Below are 14675 nucleotides of genomic sequence, written 5' to 3' on the forward strand. Positions count from 1 at the left end.
TTAAAACATAGAAATTATTTTGCATTCCATCACCCAGAGAATTTTTGCTCAGTTCTAGCCGAGATCAAAAGGAGAGAAAGATTCTCTGCGGTCCCATGCTTTCTTACACAAAGCATCTCTCTGGGTGGAAACTGCACCATTGCCATTGCCACTGCAGCTTGGCTCGCTAGGGGTAGATCTCCCAAAACATCCACCAACAGGATGGGATTCAAAAGTGAATGAGCATGGACTGTTTTGCAACAGACTTCTGTGTTCCATATACTCTTTTGAAGTCATTTGGGTTCTTTCTAGTTGTTGTTTATGAATAAAGCATCCACAAATATTTATGTGCAAGGGTTTTGGGGGACCTGCACATTTTTCTTACCTCCATATACTAGGAGGAAATAAAAGGGGAGACATATGTTTGAGTTTACTAAAAATTGCCAAACAGCTTCCAAAGAAGCTGCACCATTTTACATTCCTACCAGCAATGTATGAGAGTTCTAGTTGCTCCACATCTTTGCCAACACTAGGCATCATCAGGCTTTTGAACTTATGTTGTCGTCGTTTGCACATGGATTTTCCCAATAAGCAGTGATGTCAAGTGCCTTTGTGTATGCTTATTGGCCTTTTGCATATGTTCTTTCACAAAATGCCTCAGAAGGAAAATTGAGGAAGTGGTGATGGCCATCTCTGTCAGGGAAGAGAAATAAAGGTATGATATGGAAAAGCAGACTTGTCAGTGATAAAGGTTTTCCCCCCAGTCCTGAATACTTGTAGTGTTTTAAACAGATTTTAATACATAACATGGTTTAAAGAAGAACCCAGTAGGTACCTATTCTCAAATAGCTCCCTCTGCAGCCTGCCACCATTGTCCAGAATTCTGCTTTAGAGACTAATTCCTTTGGACCTAATGCTAGGAGTTGCTGGTATCACAATGAGTGGACATCTTTCTAGCGTCACAGCTGGCTGGGGGTGCAGTGTGATGGGGGAGGTTAGGAGGAGGGCATGAAGAGTTTGGGCACTTGGGGGAGGGGAGGGTATGCCAGGCAAGGGTGCTGCATTCAGGCCCCTCGAGGAAGCATGAAGACCCTGAGAGCCTGGGGAAGGGTGACGCCAAAGGACAAATCAGGAAAGGGCAGAAAGGCTTAGGGAAGGGAAAGCATAGGATGGCCCATAAACTTCTACCTACTCATCATTTTGTTTTCCTACCCTTGCTCACCTTGGTAAATGGTGAGTTGAAAGGAGGGGAACTGGCAAGCACAGTATGAATAAAAAGGATGTTATTAAACATGTTTGTATGATAAGAGCACAGTGCAGCTAGTGGGAGGCTTTGGGACAGTCTCAAGGAAATCAAAGTGCTCTCTAATTGTAATGGCAAGAGTGATAGGTGAAGAAGGCACGGTTAGCTTTCTTTCATGAAGACCAAAGAATTTCACATATATGTCTAACATGTATGCCCACTCCTGTGAAGCAAATGTGAGGCAGACCATGTCCCCTCCATCTCACAGACAGGTCAGAGTACAAGGACAAATAAGCCCCATTGTAGAGCAAGAATAAGAGCCCAGATTGCAGGACAAGGAGCCCAGTATGGTTTGCAATGGACATTTTCACTCTCAGATTTTATTCCTGTATTCAAATGCACCACAACATCCAGTTTCCACTAAATATTTCCCGTATTTAAGACAGCACGATAGTACAAAATCAGTTCTGAAAAAAGTTAACTGTTATAAATGCCATGTGGTATCGGTTAGATCACAAACCAAAGCCAATTTTTAAAAACATTTCCTGCTGGAATACCCACAACATTCTAACAGATGTCTTTTGGAAATTTTTGACGCAAAATAAGCCCCCATTGGCATATAAAATAAAATCTAGAAGAAAGTAAAATATGGGGTTGAGGGATTATTTTTTTCTTTAGGCATAAGAGAAAGATTGGGGGACTTTTTCTTTTTTTGAGGTAGTGGGGGGTTGAGGATTGAACCCAGGACACCATACATGGGAAGCTGGCACTCAACTACTGAGCCACATCAGCTCCCCTGAGTTGACTCCCTTGTCTGTTTTGCTTGTTGTTTGTGTTTGTTTTTTTAGGAGTCACCAGAAACTGAACTTAGGACCTCCCATGTGGGAAGTGCCATATGGCACTCAACCGCTTGAGCCACCTCCACTTCTCTGGGGGAAGTCTTGAGATCTTTGGAGAAATGCTGGTTTGGGGCCACAAAAGTAGAGAAATGAACTTTCTCTCATGCATACTGCAAGAAAGATTGGGGCTTGAAAAATATTCTCTCATTATTCTTGAGTGCTATTGAGTATCCTGTCTATTATTGCTTGTTCTGAACAATGGTCATAAGTATTACTCTAGCTTTTATTGAGGCAGTCTCATAGGAAGCTAGAGAAAGGATATGAGGATATTACTCATGGGACCAGCAGGGACAGAGATGGGGTGAAGGCACCAAAGAAACATCTTTTTGTCAAGGCCAAGATAGGGATATGACTGGTGGTGGCTGATTCTAAAATGGTACAACTTGGAGCCCGGAGCCTCTCAAAACTGGTGGTTGGAGGGTCAGAATGGGAGCCTGGAAGAGGAAGCAGAAATTACTCTTGTATTTTTCTATAATATTTTGTTATGAAAATTTTCAGAAAATTGGAAAAGTTAGAAGAATTGTATGGTAAACACCCATATGCTCTTTCCTGAATGAATGAGTAGTTTCCTAACAATCTTTCCACACACTTTCTCTGGGGAAACCAAAGTTGTTCACTGCCACTCCTGCACTGAGTGTTAATTCCAAAATCAGCAGTTCCCACAGGTCTGCTTCTATTATCTATTGTTTTGGATCTTCTTACTCATGCTGTCTCATCTCCTTCCATGTCTTATCTTTGATGTTGTCCTGAATGTTATATTGAAAAGTATACATCAGGATAACTTGAAGAGAGGATTTTTATTTGCTTATGCCAAGCACCCAGGAGTGCTACCAGTACAAGTATTTATTGAACAGTACTGAGATAAGAGAAAGACAGTCATAAACAAGAAAGAGCTTCTGCCCTTTCAAGTCTTATTCTGAATAAGCAATAGGATTTGTTTGGATAGGGACTTTAAAGAATGGTTTGGTTCATGGAAGTTTGATCAGCATCCAGCTTTTCCTAACCTTCTCCATCTGGACCCTCTAAGGAGTGACATACTGGGTCATGCAGAGAGGCCTTGAAGTAACTGTTTTCTTGCAAGTTCCATTTCTTAGGCCATTTAGGGAAAAAAATTCTATGAACTGATGATTGCATTCACCATATAAAAGCTTAATCAGAAATAATCAGAACAATTTGATTTCCTCTGATCAAACATCCAGGAGAGAGAATGCTTTGAAACACTACACTGAAGCAGTTACTAATTCATGGCAGAAATAAAACCATAGCCCAATTTAATATTATAAATGTGACTACTCTTAAATCTACAGCCCACCTGTAGGGACTCAAGTGTTCCTGTCCAAAGAACACAGTCTTCCTGCAGCCAAGTTCAAGAGAACCTAGCTTGGCCCTCACGAGCTAGAGGCTGGAAGTACTATGGACACAGTAGAGAGGCTGATGGGCAGAGGAGGAACCCACTGCAGACGCCTTGATTTAATCAAGATGACCACAACTGAAGGATCTGAGCCAACTCTCTGGACTTGTCTTCCTTAGTCATTTCCAGGTGTTTTTACCTCACACTTGTTTAAAGGGATGGGTAGGTTTCTCAAACAGATGAAAAATAAAACCACTCGCCATGCCCTACTCCCAGAAAAAATATGCAACAGCAGCACAGATTTAGGAGATTTCAGACCAACTACCAAAATTAATATATTAATATTAATATTATCGATATGTTTTCTGACCTGCAGTTTCCTGCTGTGTAATTTTTGGCAAATCCTTTCACGAGGCTCCAAAGTCTTTGGTTTCATTGAAGCAAGTCCCTTTCCCATGTAGGCCTGGCTTTTAGGCTCCCTTTTTCCTAATTCTATGAGTCTTTTTCTCTCTTTTACACACACCATTATCTTACTGGATATTATTTGTGACTGATTCTTACGCGAGAATCTGGGTGGTATCTCAGACCGCGTATACCACATCTGTCAAAATGTTCGCTTTCAATGAGGGAGCCATAGACCTGACAATAACATTTGTCTCAACTAAGGTCTATATTAAAGTTAACTGGACCTGAGGAGATGGCCTTTGCTTAAAAAAATTCACAAGCAACTTGGTCCATTAAAACTTAGATACTCAAGAGAATTAGACCTTGAGGGTTCCCAAAAGAAATGCATGTCTGACATAAGTTTAAGAATAACCAGGCACAGCATACATCAAGACTGTGTTTCCAATGGAACCAGTGTTGGACGTGGTTTCCTACACTTGCTTTCACCTATTTGCACTAAGATGGAATGTGCCCTAGGGTTCTGTGGTGTCTGCTTCCTTCTGAGATCTTGAGCAGGACCCTGGCTTTATTTGGGTTTCCCATCACTGTTAAAACACACAGAACTGGAATCATTCAAGTGAACAAATATTTTGTTGAGTTCTTACAATAGGAGAGGCTTTTATTGGCATTATGGAAGAAGACCGAAAGGAAAATTGAATATGGCTGCTGACCTCTAGGAATTCACAATCTAATAGATGAAAAAAGACACACAGGAATAATTCATGATGTGTTAAAGCAGTGCTGCAGGGCCAGAGCTATAAAAGAGACCTAACTGAATCCAAAGCTGACATGGTACAGAGTTTAAAAGAATTTCAATGTAGTTCTCAGTAGATCCTGAAAAGGAGATTCTGGTTACCAGATTATTCTCCAAGCAGGACTGGTCACATAATTTGGAAGACTCAGTGCAAAATGGAAAAGCAGGACCCCTTATTCAAAACTCAAGAATTTTAACACAGTGACAGCAGGGCATAGTAGGGCCTTTCTAAGCATGCGCAAGGACCTGTGTGACTACCAGAAACTGGCCCAGTCTCTTAATATAGTCTAACAATAGGAAGAAGAGGCAGAGTTTAAAGCAGTCCAGAGGAGGAAATTAAGCACAAGAAATTTTCTTCCAAGTAGTTCACAAGAAAGTAAAATCCCTCTAAGGAAAGAAAATAAGTCAGTCATTCTCAAATTAGCAAATGGAGTTGGGATCTAAAAGATAGAAAACTCATGATTTGCAAAGACAATTTCAGAGATAGTGCCCAGCTGCAAGGTAAGGATAATAATAATAATCATGGCAGCAGCAGCAGACACTGATGGATATAACTTATGTGCCAGGATTCTTCTAAGTGTATTATATATATTTACTCATTTAAATGCTCCAGACGGCCCTGGAGGGTGTCATTTCCCTATGTGACAGATGAGGAAACTGACCTTACAGAGGTTGAGTAATTGGCCCTGATCACACAGCAAAGTGGTGGTGCCAGGATTTGAACCCAGACACTCTAGCTCCAGACTCCTCACCACGATTTCTGCTACCTCTCCTAAAGATTTATTTGGAAGGGAGGTAGAAAGGGAGGGAGGGAGGGAGGGAGGGAAGGAGGGAGGGAGGGAAGAGACAGTTGTCCCAGCGCATTCACCCATTAATATCATAGATTTGGCTTAACCAGGATAAGCAGTGTGTTGCGTGCATGTTTTTAATTTTTTCTTCTTTTACATTTCATGTTCATAGTTTCACAGCACCCGTTCGCCCTCTCCCACTGAATGTTGCCACATGACCCCATGGAGTAGAAAGGTATTGGCCCGGAGAACCTTCCTTCACAGCCCTAGCCCACTCTCTGGAGACTCATTCACTTTCTCCTCTCTTTTAACTTTATCGCAAACTCTCTTGGTTTCTAACAAGTTTTTTCTTTTAAATCCATTTAAAGAGTGGTATTTTCCTAACTTGAATGAAATGAAATATAATTCATGCAGCCAGGCCATTGGCTTTTCCCCCAACCCCCAAACTGCAAAGAAGACTCAGTTCAAGATAAGCATTGCTGAATGCTGCTCCTGGCCTTTATAAAGCTCGGATTTTTAAAGAAATTCCGACTTGCCCTATACTTATCAGAGCGGCAAAGGTTCAGCTTCTCAAATCAAAAAAGAGAACAGGTCAAAAGGATTCTCTGGCATCCAGTCGTCCCAGTCATCATCAACTACAAAGTGCTTTTGGCTGCTGGTCTGAGCCTGTCCTCAGGTCACTATTCTTTCTTTGTTTCCAGTCCATTGTTATTCAAGGAAGGAATCGCCTACAAAATGTGGCCTTTTGTGGTGGGGGGTTCTCTCCAGTTCTCCCCCTCCCTCCCCTCATTCATTCATTTTCTCTCTCTCTCTCTCTCTCTCTCTCTCTCCCTCTCTCTCTCTCTCTGCATGCACCAAACTTTCCCCCCCCCCTTTGGAAGTTACCTAGGAAACAAAGTCTTTTGTGCTCGAACTTTATTTGAGCTATTCGCTTCCCTGGGAATCTGCACAAAAGCTGAAGAGAGAAAAAGGTCGCAATGTTTTACTAAAACGTTCATGGTGAACATATCTTTCTCAAGGGGGGTAAATCATATCCTCTTGGGTGTGTTGGGGGGATTGCAGAAACCTCTGACAAGGTAAGCAAACATGCAGTGGGTTAGTTCGAACAAATGGCTCTGGGATCTGCTTTTTAAGGGGACTTGAGAACAGTTCTTTTGACCATATGTGTTAATGTGACGCTAGGTGAAATCCTCTGAAGCAACAGGGCATGATGTGAGGAAGAGAATTTTTTAAAATTGATGTTGATTTTAGTATAGAATATTATTAAAACCTTACTGGGGTAGGAGGAAAAAATATTTATTTTATACAAATACCCACCTTGCCCAAAATGTATAAATAGACAAAAACTAGGTTCAGTGGTGAAAACTGAATCTTTTAATAATCTGGTTTAGAAACCCAACTCTAAAATAAAAAGTTGGAAGGAGTCTTTTTACTGGTCTGGGCTAGCAGCCCAACTCTGAAATAAAAATTAGACATTAATATTTTTCAAAGGTTTGGATGGAGAATTTCCAAATGTCATACACAGAGAAGTAAAAGCCTCTTACTGCACAGCTGGAAGAAAAGTCTCGCACTGCAAAGCTGAAAAAAATAGGCTTGACTGTTGTAACTTTCCAAATTTGCTAAAGAACACACTTGAATCTTTTCCCACAAGAGTTGGTGAGGGCAAATCTTCGCTTTTGCTTTTCCATGTGTATACAACATCAATGAAACTGAGTTTCTAAAATGTTACTCACACATGTAGACCTGCAGTTCAGTTAACAACATGTGTTTTAATCTGACCTCTCAGAGGTGGTTGGCTTGAACTGCAGGTGACATGTTCTGGAATGTCTCCTGACTCCAGGTTTTCTGGCATGTTTTCTGAACTTTTTCACAGGCATCTGAATCATCTTCTTCCTTTGATCCTAGTCATCTAGAGCTCTCAAAACTTATGATAGGAATTTGTGGTGAAATAGATATCCAGAAGGTGGCCGCACCTTCCACTGGATTGTAGAGTCACAGTTTTCTTCAGTTTGAAGTTTGGGGGTTCCTGGCTACCCTTGTTATTCTCCTTTTAATTCCATTCACCCTAAAAAGCATGTTTGTTTTAGCACAATTTTATTTTGCTTTGTGTCGCCTGACTATTGAAATAATACTTTGAACTAGTGCGCTTACTGTTTCTAGGAATTCCTCCTTTGTCCTAAAAGCTTATTTCTGACCTCACTTCTCTTAACTAAGCTGTGAAATTCCTTATATGCATGCTTATGGGTAAACCATGATGGCTGAGTCTGAATGTATTTCATTTGCAGTCCCATCCCCCGGAGGACGAAGATACAGATGTCATGTTAGGGCAGAGGCCGAAAAACCCCATACACAATATCCCCTCGACACTGGACAAGCAGACCAACTGGAGCAAAGCACTACCTCTCCCGACTCCAGAGGAGAAGATGAAACAAGATGCCCAAGTGATTTCTTCTTGCATTATTCCCATCAATGTCACTGGTACCGTTCTGTTCTTTTCTTAGGGGCGGGTGGGTCCAAATACCTTGTGTACTGAGTTTGTTCAAAGTCTGGCCTGCTGGGCCTACCCAGTCAAGAATATGGCTTTGTAAACAATACCTTTGTCATCAAAATGCAGCCAGGAAGATGTGCAGGATGCCTTTGTCAGGTTTTGAACATCAATTTACATATGCTGTGCCATGCCACTTGTTATGTAAATGGTAGGCAGTTTCTTTTCAGGGAAAAAAAATCACCAAATAGCTCTTTGGCCATTGCAGCCTGAAATAATGGAGAAAGCTGCAGTGATTAATCTTCTGATAATGATGTGTGACGCTGCAAGACAGCAAACAGCAAACCCCAGGTTTCGAAAACTGCCAGTAAGAATCTGTAGAGCAACTATAATCTCTGTTTTCATGTTTCCTTGGATGAAGGTAGACTTTTTTTTAAAGGGCTGTGTAGTCTTCTGTATTGATTTTAGGGATTTCTGACTTAACGATATGACTATAGAGAAGAGAGGAGGGCTGAATTCTGTTCTAAAAGCAGCAAGCCTGTCTTTCTTTCACTTTCTGGTTTCTTCTTTCTGGCCATTGATGATTTGAATATGAGTCTAGGTAGCAATGGAAGCCTGTCTCAACTATTCTTCAAAAGTTTATTGGCAGCCATTTTAAATTCCAGGATTGGATCTGGTCATCCGAGTTGTAAGTAAAACAGTGTTAGAAAATATTCTTTCAAAGAGAGAAATTCAATGATGTATCCACTGGGTTTTCTTCAAACCTTTCTAACAGCTACACTTGAATTTATCTATAGATTGAAACTTTCGAAATAGTCATAGTATAACATTTGCCTTCTGGCACCATGTGACTAACAATTCCATGACACTTGAGATGCATTTTGGACGCGGCTATTATTACCCCTACTCAAATTTCTCTCACATGAAATATGGAGAAAATGGTTACCAGGGATCTGGGACAGAAATTATTTCCTTCCTGAAGAAATAAAAGAGTCCTAGTAGATCATCGTGATCTGGGAGTTCATTTATTTTTTTTTTTGATGACCTGTTTAAACTGGTAGGATAAATTATTCTAAGGATGTGCATTTATCTGATCTCCATAATGTAAATAGGATGTATTAGGGAAGTTGAGCTGCCAAAATGGATCATTTTGGCCCCCTCTGAAACTAACTTTCAGCTCTGGGAACATCTGATTATTAGCAGCTCCTGCTCTCTTCGTGGCACTGTAAGTAAAATCTTGTTTTCAAATTTAGTACTACGATTATGGAAAGGGGAAGATTCTTTTCTTCTGCTTTATTTTAGGAACTAAAGCCTAGATTATATGTTGATTTCAAGAGCTTTAAGGAGAAAGTTGTTAATAATATCCATATAACACACAATGCCTGTGCCTGTATATTATGCATTCTATAATTATTCTTTTAAGATTAGAATGAAGCATTTTAATTTTGGGTTGGAACTAAGAAAGGAAAATGCCATTAGTACTAATTCTCTGATAATATTGTATAATGTGTTCATCATGTGGTATCTCATACAGATTTTTCCAAGTGAGTTCTAAAAACTTGGCATTGTGATACTAAGCAGAACTCAAACTGCTTCATCATATAGCTGAACCAAGATTTAGCATGTCATCTGGCCTCACACTTAGCAATCAGGATAAATGATGAGGCGACCAAATTACAAATCATGGCATTATGGCTTTCTGAGGCAAAGCTCACTCTGAGTATTCCATCATGTATGCCTGTCAGATAAGAGTTTGAGTTCCCAGCTCCCCATTCCTCGCCCAACTCCTGTCCTTCTAGTTTTTCTAGGACTACATGGAATGCCATTCATGTGACTATGGAGGGTGAAACCAACAAGCATTGTGGTTTGCACCTGTGTTTACAAAAACAAACAGATCTTGTTAAGGCTGGGAATTCCAGCTTTACAATTGATACAGGTGATCCATTTGAGTGCAGGATTGGGTATTGCCCTGTGTTTTTATTTTATATCCATGAGGCGCCTGGTGCTAAACCAAAAATCGTCCCATTTAGTCAGCAGGAGAAAGTAGACAGAGTTACACGATGACTTAGAAAACAAATCTCTAGGCTGTTGCGTTTCTTCCAGATGTCGTGTGTGTGTCTGTGTGTGTGTGCACACACGTGTCTGTCTGTCGGTCTGGGGGGGTGGGAAGGTTTGGGCACAGGAGGTGGAAGGGAAAAAAGCCTCACAAAGACACTTTTAAAGAAGAAATGGGTCAGGATATGTTAGCCGAGTTAATTCAGGTTAACATCTTGGCTCTGGCTCTACTAGCGCAAGATATCAGCTTCAGAGAGCCCAGAAGCAGGCCAGTGAACTGTAGTAACTGAAGGTTATAAGTCCTGGAGGGGCCGTTTCTGTGTGGAAGAGTGGGTTTGTGACATTATTTTTCTCTTCTCTTTCTTTTGATTTTCCTTCTTTGTTTGTTACTTTTGGCAGTGCAAGCCATTGCAGAGAGCTGCATTTAGAAGTAAAGCTTAATGTTCTGCAGCATAATTTAAATAAGAGCTGAATAAGGGCTCCCTTATATTTGTTCACAGGCTTAATCCAAACTCTGCCTTTACTTTCAATCAATAAATTTCACTGTGGTCCAAGCAAATGAAAATGTGTTTGCCATTTCTAAAGGCTAATGAGACCTATTTGTGGATTGCAGGAGTTGGTTTTGACAGAGAGGCTAGTATCCGCTGCTCTCTTGTTCACTCACAATCCGTACTACAGCGCAGGCGAAAACTGAGGAGGAGGAAAACCATCTCGGGTATCCCCAGAAGAGTCCAGCAAGAAATAGGTGTGGTATAAAAAATGTTGATGGTTAACAGTCTGTCTAGTGCCCACTATAAGGGGATGAAATGGAAGCCAGCCTTCAACCAGCTTCCTTGAAAATACTGAATGTTTTAATTTGCAGAGGGTGTACTGCATTTGTTTTGTACTCAGCAAGCCAGGTGGTACTTCTTTTTAAAATCGCCATTCTCTGACTCTGAAGGTTTGGTCTTATGGAATTGGGCATATAAATTCAGGTCTTATGGCTGAAATGTTATCTCTTGCTATTTTTTAAAAAGTTGTATTAAGGTAGAAATTATGACTAAAAAGTAACAAGATTCAGCGAAAGTTGGGGGGAATTGTAACTTTATTTGAAGAGAGATGTACTTTATGGCATTAAATATTTTAGAAGGTAAATTTCAAGCATATCCCATTAAATACTGAATATTGGTAATATGATGCCCTTGGTAACATTTTTTTCCATTTGATATATTTAGAATATCTATTCCTATGGTTGTTTTTGCTACTATGGTATAATCACTTATAAATAAGATTTTTATTTTTTTTATCATGAGTTCTGTGGGTTTTATATCATTATGTTTATATTATAAAATAAAAATTAAGTGCATATCATAGTGGTACCAAGAAGATAAAATGGATTTTAGTTAAAGAAAACCTAGTCACTTACTGGGCAAAGTAATTTGGTAGTAAAGGGAGAAATAATTTACAAGATATCTGAAAGCATATCTTCTCCTAGGATATGTATACATATATACATATACGTGTGTGTAGAGAGAGAGATGGAGGGGAGAGATTCCCCAAGGCATTTTTTACTTTCTCCTAATTTTATAGGAGTATTCTTTTCCATAGGAAAAAGCTCTGACATGCCAGCCCACAGATTTGTGGGCATCCCTCAGAATGTGCACTAGTGTGCTGAATATAAAATACCTCACCATGCTTTCGTGTGCCCTAGATTCCGATGAATCGCCAGTGGCCAGGGAAAGGAATGTGATCGTGCACACAAATCCAGACCCCTCCAGCGCTGTCAATCGGAGGTCCGGAACCAGGGACTCTGAGTGCCAAACTGAGGATATTCTCATTGCTGCTCCATCCAGAAGGAGAATCAGAGCTCAAAGGGGCCAAAGCATTGCCGCTTCCCTTTCTCATTCCGCTGGCAACATTTCCGCGCTGGCAGACAAAGGTGACACCATGTTTACCGCTGCGGCAAGCAGCCGCACAAGGTCTCGAAGCCTTCCTCGGGAGGGTAACAACAGAGGTGCGGATGCTGAGCCCAAGGTGGGTGATCAACCCTCAGCGTACGAAGAGGGGGAGGCTTTCGTGGGTGACTGTGAAAGAAGCCCTAATGATGGCAGCGAGGTCCCCGGCAGCCCAGGCGCACAAGAACACCTGCCTACACTGAGCCTGGCCTGTGCTCAACATCTGCACAGCCCCCAGCACAAGTTAAGTGAGAGGGGCAGGTCACGTCTGGCCCGCATGGCCACTGACTCTGGCAGCTGTGACATCTCCTCCAACTCAGACACCTTTGGGAGCCCCATCCACTGCATCTCCACGGCTGGCGTCCTCCTTAGAAGCCACATGGACCAGAAGGATGACCACCAGTCGTCCAGCGGAAACTGGAGTGGGAGCAGCTCCACGTGCCCCTCGCAGACCTCAGAGACAATCCCGCCTGCAGCTTCTCCTCCCCTTACTGGCTCTTCGCACTGTGACTCCGAGTTGTCTCTGAACACGGCCCCTCATGCCAATGAGGACTCCAGCATTTTTGTGACAGAGCAGTACAATGACCACCTGGATAAAGGGAGAGGCCACCGGGCGAACTCCTTTACCTCCACTGTTGCAGACCTGCTGGATGATCCCAGCAATAGCAACACAAGTGACAGTGAGTGGAATTACCTACACCACCATCATGATTCCTCCTGCCGCCAGGATTTTAGTCCGGAGCGTCCCAAGGCAGACAGCCTGGGCTGCCCGAGCTTCACAAGCATGGCCACTTACGACAGCTTTCTGGAAAAGTCTCCATCAGACAAAGCGGACGCTGGCTCTCACTTTTCGGTGGACACAGAAGGATACTATACCTCCATGCACTTTGACTGTGGCCTCAAAGGTAGTAAGAGTTACGCCTGCCACTATGCAGCCCTGGGCCCTGAGAATGGCCAGGGGGTCGGGGCTCCTCCTAGCCTGCCAGACTGTGCCTGGCCAGACTACTTAGACCACAGGAGGCAGGGGAGACCAAGCCTCTCTTTCAGGAAACCAAAGGCCAAGCCGACCCCACCTAAACGTAGCTCATCCTTGAGGAAGTCCGATGGAAATGCAGATGCTTCTGAGAAGAAAGAACCAAAGATAAGTGGTGGTCAGCACCTGCCTCACAGCTCCAGGGAAATGAAGCTGCCTCTTGATTTCTCCAACACGCCTTCTCGAATGGAAAATGCCAGTCTTCCCACCAAGCAGGAACCTTCTTGGATGAACCAGAGTGAGCATGGTATTAAGGAACCTCAGCTAGATACTTCAGATATTCCACCATTCAAAGATGAAGGTGCTGAATCAACTCACTATGCAGATCTCTGGCTTCTAAATGACTTGAAAACAAATGATCCTTATCGATCTTTATCTAATTCAAGCACAGCTACGGGTACCACAGTAATAGAATGCATCAAATCGCCAGAGAGCTCTGAATCCCAAACCTCCCAGTCAGAATCAAGAGCCACCACCCCATCCCTTCCTTCTGTTGACAATGAGTTTAAGCTGGCTTCACCAGAAAAACTGGCTGGCTTGGCATCGCCATCCAGTGGCTACTCAAGCCAGTCTGAAACACCAACATCCTCTTTCCCTACAGCTTTCTTTTCTGGTCCATTGTCCCCTGGAGGTAGCAAAAGAAAACCTAAAGTTCCAGAAAGGAAATCCTCGCTACAGCAACCTTCTTTAAAAGATGGTGCACTCTCACTGAGTAAAGATCTTGAACTTCCAATTATACCTCCTACCCATCTTGACCTAAGTGCTCTTCATAATGTCTTGAATAAACCCCTCCACCACCGTCATCCACTGCATGTTTTTAGTCATGGTAAGCAGAACATAGTAGGAGAAACGCTAAGATCAAACCCTCCACCGTCCCTCGCAATTACACCAACAGTCCTGAAATCTGTTAACCTGAGGTCCGTCAGTAAGTCTGAAGAAGTTAAGCGGAAAGAAGGCAACAATATGGATCTCCCCTACTTAGAGGAGAGCACTCTCACGATGGCTGCCTTGTCTCCTGGTAAGGTTAGGCTGCACATAACTAAGAAATCAATAGCACGTCAGTACTCTGCTGAAGACACCATACTGTCTTTTGTAGACTCCTCTGCAGGTGAGATTGGACCAGATAAAGGACAGTTCGAAAAAAGACCTAGTTTTGACATGAAGAATCATTGTGATCCAGAGGCCGTAACCTCAGCTGGCAGCAAGCTTCTAAATGTAACTGTCACGAAAGACCAAATACATAGGGGGAATGAGCCTACTCCAGAAAATGCACCAAGTGAAATCTGCAATTTACCCACAGAAGGGTTCCAGAGGGTCTCTGCTGCCCACCCAAATGAGCTGGAGGGTAAAACCATACAATATGGACCTGGGCTAGATGGAACCCTAGAACAGATACAGAAGGCATCCTCTATCGATTGGGAAGAAGGGCCACAACCTGAATCCGTGGATGTAATCACATCTCAGTCAGACTCACCAACCAGAGCAGCAGACATGAGCAATCAACTTCAGCATCAACTTGCTCTGAGCCACCGCCATGACAAAGTGCCTGGGAATATCAGCTATGAATCAGAGATATCAACTGTAAATTCATTCCCTGAAAAATGTTCCAAGCAGGAAAATATTGCTTCAGGTATTTCAGCCAAAAGTGCCTCTGATAACAGCAGAGCAGAGGAGACCCATGGAAGTGTGGATGAGGATTCATTGAAAGGT

General features: G+C 42.4%; 1 protein-coding gene across 8 annotated transcripts in view; it reads left to right on the plus strand.

Annotated features, from left to right (window-relative positions):
• Nucleotides 1-14675, plus strand: part of NHS (NHS actin remodeling regulator) — a 356077-nt gene that overhangs the window by 334207 nt on the left and 7195 nt on the right. For 3 of the 8 annotated variants that reach the window (XM_058292148.2, XM_058292150.1, XM_058292152.2), the window contains 4 exons: nucleotides 5631-5693; nucleotides 7744-7936; nucleotides 10612-10743; nucleotides 11689-14673. In XM_058292148.2, the coding sequence (XP_058148131.1) occupies nucleotides 5631-5693; nucleotides 7744-7936; nucleotides 10612-10743; nucleotides 11689-14673 (3373 nt within the window). Of the gene's footprint in view, nucleotides 1-3584; nucleotides 3662-5630; nucleotides 5694-6362; nucleotides 6535-7743; nucleotides 7937-10611; nucleotides 10744-11688; nucleotides 14674-14675 lie in introns of those variants that run through there. The other 5 variants (XM_058292149.2, XM_058292151.1, XM_058292154.2 and 2 more) reach the window with 3 other exon arrangements.

This window comes from Dasypus novemcinctus, chromosome X (assembly GCF_030445035.2).
Source record: "Dasypus novemcinctus isolate mDasNov1 chromosome X, mDasNov1.1.hap2, whole genome shotgun sequence".
NCBI lineage: Eukaryota > Metazoa > Chordata > Mammalia > Cingulata > Dasypodidae > Dasypus > Dasypus novemcinctus.